The sequence below is a fragment of the Podarcis filfolensis genome (assembly GCF_964270895.1).
Source record: "Podarcis filfolensis genome assembly, chromosome: 4".
In the NCBI taxonomy this organism is placed as follows: Eukaryota; Metazoa; Chordata; class Lepidosauria; order Squamata; family Lacertidae; genus Podarcis; species Podarcis filfolensis.
In genome coordinates, this window is record NC_139607.1 from 80,851,640 (window position 1) to 80,860,768 (window position 9,129).

At 52.0% G+C, this 9,129-nt stretch overlaps 1 protein-coding gene across 1 annotated transcript in view; it reads right to left on the reverse strand.

Moving 5' to 3' along the window:
• FGF9 (fibroblast growth factor 9) overlaps positions 1 to 8,052 on the reverse strand; it is a 42,993-nt gene extending 34,941 nt beyond the window's left edge. The window contains exon 1 of the mRNA XM_083609322.1: positions 6,703 to 8,052. Coding sequence (XP_083465448.1) covers positions 6,703 to 6,979 — 277 coding nt within the window. The 5' untranslated portion in view covers positions 6,980 to 8,052. The remainder of the gene's footprint in view (positions 1 to 6,702) is intronic.
• Positions 8,053 to 9,129: the final 1,077 nt, after the last annotated feature.

Sequence of the window (9,129 nt, forward strand, 5' to 3'; positions counted from 1 at the left end):
GAACTGGAAAGCAGGGCTTGCTCCGCAGCTCAGCGTGCCTCGGGATTGCAGCCCCGAGACTCGTCAGGTGCACTGCAAGCGGGCGCTGCAAGGACCCTCTGCAGCAGCAGCATGTCGCTCGAGGACACGCAGCTGCCGGCGCGTGACGACACCTGGGGAGCGGAGACGCCTGCGCTCCGCCGGGGATCTATGCACCGTTCTTTTTAAAAATAATGGGAAAGCGATCTTTTATAGAGGGTCCGTGACGCGCATAAGCACGTGCGAAAGCCCCGCCCACGCATCCCCTGGGCGAAAACTAACACTGCTGCTGCTGAGCGGACCGAGTGCGTGCGAAACCACCTAGCTGGAGGGCGGGGGAGCGATCGTCCGGTGCTGCCGGTTGCTTCTCAGCTGGGAGCTGATCTGGCCAGAGCCCGGACGAGGGTTGACTAGCATGACTCCTTAACAGAGCTCCCTCACTGTTATGTACTGAGTTGAATAGGATCCAAACTGCCAACAGTCTGATTGGTCCTAGAACAATAGGATCCAAAAGGCAACAGTCTGATTGGTCCTAGAACAATAGGATTCAGAAGCAGCAGTCTGATTGGTCCTAGAACAATGCAGCAGTATGATTGGTTGGCAGGAACCACCCAATCATGCTCCAGATAGAAGTGAATCCACAACCTGATTGGCTTACAGTAGAATTCCGGAATTAGCCAATCATGTGCAGCCCATTGTGTAAATAATGTATATAAAGCAGATACTTTGAGGGGACATTCATTCATTCCTCCTCACCACTATGAGCTGAATAAAGAGCATGAAATCACTTTGCGACTCTGAGTATATTTCACTGGCGACGAAGGTGGGATCCTGCTGAGCTGACTGCCACACACAGCACCGCAGCACCGCCACCTGCCGCACTGCTGCCTCGCACCGTGTATCCAGGCTTCAGCTCCGGGACACAAGGAACTCAGAATGGCAACCGACAGCAGCTTCTCGCCGTTCAACCCAGCATCTGGAGACTGGGAAGCGTACGCCTCCCGTTTCACCTTCCTCCTAGAAGCCAAAGGGGTCACCGATGAAGAAGACGCCAAGAAGAGGGCAATATTCTTCAGCGTCTGCGGAGAGGAGACGTTTGAAATCGCCTGGGCTCTCCTTGCACCTGAAGACGTTGCTACTGTTCCATACAAAACAATAATGGAACAGCTGAAGGGGCACTTTTCGCCACAGCCCTCAGTGGTGGCTCGTCGAAATGCCTTCTACGCAAAGCGGCAAGCCCCTGGGGAAACCATAACTGGGTTTGTGACCTCTCTCCGCCAAGCTGCCCGGTTCTGCAACTTCTCAGAGCTGGAGAACATGCTTCGTGACTGCAGCAGTCTGATTGGTCCTAGAACAATAGGATCCAAAAGGCAGCAGTCTGATTGGTCCTAGAACAATAGGATTCAGAATGCAGCAGTCTGATTGGTCCTAGAACAATGCCGCAGTATGATTGGTTGGCAGGAACCACCCAATCATGCTCCAGATAGAAGTGAATCCACAACCTGATTGGCTTACAGTAGAATTCCGGAATTAGCCAATCATGTGCAGCCCATTGTGTAAATAATGCATATAAAGCAGATGCTTTGAGGGGACTTGCATTCATTCCTCCTCACCACTATGAGCTGAATAAAGAGCACGAAATCACTTTGCGACTCTGAGTATATTTCAACTAGCATGACTCCTTAACAGAGCTCCCTCACTGTCTCTCGAAGGGTGAGATTTTCCTCCCTCTCATGCAGTGGTTGTGCAGACGCAAGAGCTACGCTACCTTCCCCCATCCCCAGGACAAAATTCCTTAAGTTTACCAGTATTGCACCGTCAATGTCCTACCTACACCAAAGGCACACGCAAAAAAAAACCACCCAACCACCCAAAAAAATCCCCAATAAATTCCGACATTCCCCCTAGAGATAGCATCCGCTTTGATCCCGCGGGGATCGCGTTCCACACTGGATCTCGTAAAAGAGCTTGCATTTAAAGGAAGACGTTAAAATGGTAAAAGTATCACGGGTCCCTGAGCCGGTGCAGCTTGATTTATGACACGTCCCTGGCACGTGTCTAAAATAGGCTTCCCGTCTAAGGTTTCTTCTGAGAAGTGGGGGCGGGGACGGGGCGCATAGCCAAAGCAGGAATCTGGGTCCCTGGGTCCTATTTCCGAGCATGACTTTAAAAACCCCGCCCACCCACAAATACTCAAATGCATGGAGAAGCCTCCTCTTATTCTGGAACCAAAAGCTACCCAGCTAAATTCGGATTGGAAACGAGGGTTGCAGTCCTGTAGCTGCTGGCTTGGGAGTCAGTGACCTTTAACTCAATGGAGCTTACTTTCTGAGTAGCCTTGAGTTGCGGAAATGCACTGGTGTTGGGCAGCTATATTAGCTGGGACCTGTGGGCAACTCCCGAAATACAAGTCCCTGGGGCTGGTTCTGGAAACGCATAGGAATGCAAGGGCACATGGACACATGCATTGTGAAGTTTGGTTTAAAAATAACTGACAACTTGAATAATAATAAAAAAAACAAACCTGGGAATTGTAAGGATGCTGCAATGGTGAGGGAGCCAAGATGTGCCCATACTTCTCTTGGCACACAACATAACTGTAATTCCCAGCATTCTCTAGGGCAAACTAGAACATAATTACTTTAGAGTTTTACCATCTTATGTTGATGCCAAGATACAAGTAGTTCTACAGGAATTACTTCTCAATATAAAAAGTAATCCAATAGGAAGTACACTGAAATGTACTAGACTTGGACTAACGTCAAGTCAATATTTTTAGGATTGGGTAGGCTGCAGTATATTTGGGGGTCACCTTTCTGCCCTGCCTGCTCCCAATTAACCCACTACCATCATAAAAAGACAGTCCTTTTTGGAGCGCTCTCTCCACCTTTTATATATACTGTAAGCCTTACCTAAGCAGGTGCTGCGTTAATTTTGCATTCTGTACAGAACTTAAACCAGCTGAAATGGTTCCAGAATAGTACAAGGGCCCAAGGTGTTCAGTCCTTGAATGGGTTGGCCAAGCTTATTATGGAAAGGACTTTTCTGACCTTGGTTTCTCAAGGTCTGCAATGAAACCTGTTCAGAAGATTCCAAAGGCTAATTTCTTTTATGGAATATGGATTTGGCTGGGTTGTTTGATCCATTTGCGGCTATTTGCTTTCTGCATGTGACATACTGGGAAATGTTGTAGTTTAAGAACCTGGATCAGGCCAATCGCAAACTTGGTCTAGCATCCTGCTTTCACCGTGGCCAGTAGATGCCTACATAAAACCCACAAGCAGTGGCTGCAGCATTCTCCCTACGTGTGCTGAACTGGTTGGTATACAGGGGCAAACTGCCTTGCATAGTGGAGACAGAACAAAGCCATCATGGCTAGTGGCTGTTGATAGCCTTATTGTCCATGACTGTGTGGCCTGACCTCTTGATGTCCCTATGGATGTAAGCGGGAGAAGTTTCTATCCACACTGCATTCAGCATTCTGTTAACGGAATAATGAATGCCTGAAACCAAGAGTCCCTTGGAACAGCTTGACATAAAAGGCGGTTGTGGGGCCCAGCAGCTTGAGCCTATGCAGAGTTACCCAGAAGTTAGCTCCCAGCGAAATCAGTGCCAGAGTACAGGGCACGTACGGAAGGTTTGCAACTTTAGCTACAGCATAGAATTCTCACAATATCTAAACTATCTTGCCTCCCATTTCCATTCAGTCCTAGATCCAATAGTCATCACCTCACTGGGAGAGCTGCAGCTGAACAGATGGTGTAAGGATCCCACCACATTAAGTGCCATGAGATCACAGAGGTTTTTGAGTTGTCCGCTACAAATAGCCTTTCCAAGTAAGTGGCAGAACAGTTCTATATGGGGTAACCAGACACAAACGAGGACAAATTCCCCCGAAATTCTGTTGCACAGGTGAAGCAGGAGCCATTTCACCATCCCTGCACAATAAGCTGCACTCTACCAAAACACCTTTTTTAATAATAATATTTTTTAAAACCCCACAAACTATTAACAAGTACAGGCGCTCTGTCCTTTTTTGCACTTGGCCACCCTAGACCAGCCTTTGCCAACCTGGTGCCCTCCAGGTATTTTGTCCTACCGACTGGGGGCTGATGGGAGCTGAGGCTGATGAGAATTGTAGTCCAAAATACCTGGAAGGCACCCAGGTTGCTGATTGCAGACCTAGACAATGATCCCTCCATTCTCCACCCCTTAAATCAGTAACTGCCTGTGATATTATTATTATTACTATTATTATTATTATTATTAAGAGTCACCTTTATTTAAAGAGCAACAATCTTCCAACAGATAATGAGCATATTAAGGAATCTTAACTACAAGGACATAGTTGTTATTGCACTGCATCGCTTCTTGGCGCACCGTATCGGGAAATCCACCTTTTCGCATGTAAAATGAGCCGCCTCCCCCTAACGCGGGTCTTCTGCAGCTCTGCAGAGCAGCAGCAGCAGCAGCTGGTGCGATGGCCCAACTCAGGCGAGCGGCTGGGAGGAGAGGAAGCGGCGGGGTGTAGGACCCTGCAGTGCCCTCCTGCTGCTGCCAAGGCCAAGGCGCGCGGTAGCAGGAGCGCCAGCTCGGCCGCCGTACACCTGCTAGCGGCGTGAGCCCGCGGGCTGCCGCTGGGCTCCAGCACAGCGTGCAAATCTCGCCTCTTAACGCACCAGAGCTTCCTGCTTTTGATCTCGCACCAGCCAGCGTACCGTAAAGACTGCAGCCCCGTCCTTGAGCGCGCATGCACATCCCTGCACCAGATCTCTCCTCTGCTGCTGCTGGCATGCAGAACCACCCCGGAGCAAAAGGGGCGTGCGTCTGCATAGACGCAGATCTACAGAAGCGCAAAGCCAACTTCTGCATAATCCCTCAACTTTCTTTCTCCATTTGAGAGCTGCCGAGGATATCTCTGCTGCTTTGCGCCCGCAACCCTAAAGTTTACATGCCTAGCGCTGGGATTCTCCGCAGACTTTCGCCCTCCTTTCCCTTCAACTGCATTCAAGAACTATTCTCATGTTCAGGTGCATGTGTTCCTAAGAGAAAACGGCGCCCAGGCCTGAAAAGGGAACGTGTGCTGCAACGCAGAGAACTGGGGGGGGGGGGGGGAGAGATGCTGTTTCAGGGCTGCAGGCAATACTAGCCCTACCGAGAGTAGACCTACTGAACTTCATGCATATGAGGGCCATTCATTGCAACCTGAGTAGGACTAGCTAGCACCCGCTTAGGACCCCCTTAGCCTCTGGAGAACGAAGGGTGACACCGGATGACTTTGCATGTAACGACCGGTTCGAATCTCCAGTGACCCCTTTGAAGCGCATCGCTTCCTCGCGAGCCCCGGCATTATCTCCCCAGCTCTCGAAAGCAATAAAAGGAACACAGTTTAGAGCTTGTTCAACATCTGGCATTCAAGCATGGCGGTGGAGAAGGAAGGGGGGAGAAGCACCACGGGACCTTTTCTTTTTCTTTTGTTTTTTTCTTTGTTTTTACGACCTGGTTTTAAGTGCTGTCAGGTGGATTCACTCACAAGTTAACTCCTTCCAACAGCCGCTGGAGCCGGCCTTACCCCCCAAAGTGGCATTATTTTACCACCCAAACCCCCTTCAAAAAATTCCAGATTTTTTTTAAAAAATAAAAATAAATCAGGCCAGCGCCAGCCCGTTGTAAAAAATCAGTGGCAATTTGGAGCTGAGGTGACTCCGAGAACGCAGAAGGCCCACAACATCGGAAGTACCACGTGAAGTCCTCCGACGCCCCTCTCTATACTGCTGAGTCACAAATAGGAGCCCTTGGGAATGAAATCGGCAGAACACGAGACTCTTAAATCTCAGGGTCGTGGGTTCGAGACCCACGTTGGGCAAAAGATTCCTGCATTGCAGGGGGTTGGACTAGATGACCCCCGGGATCCCTTCTAACTCTACGGTTCTGCGATTATAACACACACCTCCCCCCCCCAACTCTGAAAGGAAGTCTGCGCCTGCAGTCGTGGTGGAGCTCCTATTGGATACCTGCGCTCAAGCATGTGGGCGCACAGCAGAGGGACAGAGGCGAGGGAATGCCTTCTTTAATGACCAAGAGATCTGGGCTTATGATGCAGGCACCCACAGCAGCGGTGGCTATTCGCAAGAGGGGATCCCTCACAGTGATGGGGGCAGGATAAAGGGGCGGGATCCTTTGGCGGGGGGGACAATCCAGACCTATCTACCGAGGCAGGTATTAAGGGCGTTGCGGTGGGGGAAGAGTGCGAGGCACTTCCTTCGCCCTAGGATGCCGCGATCCTTCCCTATTAAGAAAAAAAAGCGACTGGACAGGACACCTTATGCTCACCTCTGTTGCCCCTTAGCCACAAACCTAGAGGAGCGGCAATTCTTTTAAAAATATTTATTATTATTATTATTATTATTATTATTCCTCAGACTTGTGGCTCTTTGGTGAAAAAACTCTTACTTGCACGCTTGCAGGGGTGTCCCGTTTGCATGCCATCTGCAAATCCCGGAGGCATTTCCTCTTCCGAGCTGTTTCAACAATAATCCTCAGCATCGACTCTCCATCCCATTTCCTCCCGACCAAAAAAAATAATATTATTATTTTATTTGGTTGTGGTTTTTTAAAAAAAGGACCCAACTTCTGTCCTTGTCAGCCCCACGGCCACCAGAAGGTTAAATCGCCCATACCTACCAAATCTGCTGTGGTCTTGCCTGGTTCCTTGGATCGTACCATTGGGGAAAATCTCTAAATGAAATCCAGTCCTGCAGTAGAGCTGCCTCCGCCTCAGGATCCCTTTTAAGTGATCCAGGTCCGTCACCGCAGGGCCACGGGGCAGCCCACCCGCTTCCGCCTGGCCCAGGTGGTCGCTTAACAACACGGGGCTATCAGCCGGCAAGACAGGGACGTTCCCAAAGGGTACCGCATCCTGGACGCCGAAATAGTTCCCAACTTCACCTAAGGGAGCCATCAGGAGCGAGGGGGAGGGAGGAGGAGGAGGAGGAGGAAGGGGGGAGGAAGGCGAGCTCGTTTTTGAAGCAAAACTGTAGTGCCGGTGCCCAAAAACCCAAGGTAGAGATCTTTTTCTCCCCCCCTTTTTTTTGGGTGGGTGGGGGGGAGGACGTGCTCCCACTCCACTCTCCCCTCCCACTTGTAGTTACATGGAGGGGAAGAATGTCCTTTGCTTTAATCCATCAATAATAATAAGTAGGATATATATTTTTTTGAAAGTGATCTGCTGCTTCGACTTGTCCCAGGTTCAAGGTCAAGCCGCTGTTAGTCTTAAGAAAGCGCCGCACACCGACATATTTATAAACACATCAGACGGGTCTGGTGGGGTCCAGGGCGAGGGATCATCTATACTCCTCCAGCTCTTAGCAAGCGGTGGGGTCTTCTGCCCATCCGACCGTAATGAGGCTAAAAATCCGTAGTTTCTCCATGGGGCTTAGGAGCAGCACGACCATAGCAACTTCGCCGCCTGAGGCTTTTTTCTAGTGGGAGCTGCACGCACCGATTATTGTTATATAGGCAGATAAATATTTAAGATGCACGGCCGACGCCAGGTTTTTTTATGGATTCTGACTCCAGGAAGGCATGCGCTGTTTTTACTCTATAACTGGCTGCATACATCAGCATGGACTCCTGCAAGGAGAAAAGCGGGAGAAGAAGAAGAAAAAGAAGAGCAGGGTGGGTGGGAGATCTCACGCTGGCTGGCTGAGACGAATCCCCCTCTCCACCGCCCGGAAGGGGGGGAAAGAGATTTTTTTTATAATTAAAAAAATCCAAATAAAAGAAAACTTTTGCCGTCCAGATCCTATTATCCCGAATTCTCCGGAGGAGGCACCGCGGGTGCCTCTCTGGGCTCAGCCGGGCCGGCGATCCGCACCGAACAACGTGTCCCACGGCTGCTCTCTCTCGGCTGCCTCGCCTGGGAACAGGTGCCGCTTCCGCAGGGCTCCCGGTGCCGCGCCGCCGCTGTCCTCCAGTGCCGAGCTGCGGCTCTCGACTGTGCCTCTTCCATCCAAGCGCGCAGGGAAAAGTGGCGCAGGAAGAGGCATTGGGCTGGGTTTAAGGTAGTCCAGCTTGCGGGCGGACACGGATTCCGCCCAGGTCCTAGCGCGCAACGCTACCTGCTGCATTAGAGCAGCGGCGGCGGCGGCGGCGGCGCTCCCTTTCCATCCCAGCCAGCTCAATGCCACCGAAGCGCCTCGCGCGAAAACCCAGCCAGCCAGTCGCTCCCTCGCTCGGGCTTTTTGCTGGTCTGCGGCACGCCAGGCTCGGCGGCGTTGCAGCTTGAAAGCGGCGGAGAACTTCCCAGCCGCGCGCGGATCCAGGGGCTCCTGGGCGCAGGGATTAAAACCGGGGGTGGGGAAGGAGATAAGGCGGGTGCAGCGCGCGCGGCGCTGGGTCAAAGCGTGTTTTGTTTTGGTTTTTTTAAGGCGGGGATCCCGGGCTTAGGTGCTGGGTCATCCACTAGCGCGGGGCGTCCTTCCAGAGAGGAGGGGAAGAGCGAGCCAGGAAAACCTCTCCAGCCAGCCCGGTTCTGTGCCGATTTCGTTTGCAAGTCGGTCCCCCGCGCGGCGAGCCTGCTGCGCAGCCTGGGCTTATATACTCGGAGGTGTGCACGCTTTATGTGCGCGTTTGCTACTCCCAAGTCAAGGTTGGGCAGGGTACGCTTACCTGGGAGTAAGTAAGGCTCGCCGTGCACAGTAAGCGGACTGGGCAGTAGACGCGCCTTAGGATCGGGGGCGCGAAGGGAAAAGCGCGATCGGCGCGCGGAGCAAACTCCTGGGAGGTAAAACGGGGTGCGATCCTGCGCACCTTTACAAGGGTACAAGTTCCGCCGAATTCAACGGGGCTCTGACCAAGGGGGTTGCTATGTGTGCATGTGTGACTGCTCTGCAGGAGCGCTCACTTGCTAACCGGGCACGCCGCTGAAATGCGTCTTTAGGATACTAGGGAACCAGATACCGCCCCGTGGTCTCCCGCTTCTCCTGCAGCATCCAGCCGCCCCGGGCCCTTGCGAGGGAGCGAGGAACTGGGGCGGGGCGGAGCCGCGAGAGGACTAGTCCCGCCCCGCCGCACGTGGCGAGGCGCCCTGGAGGCGCCGCCACGTGCTCG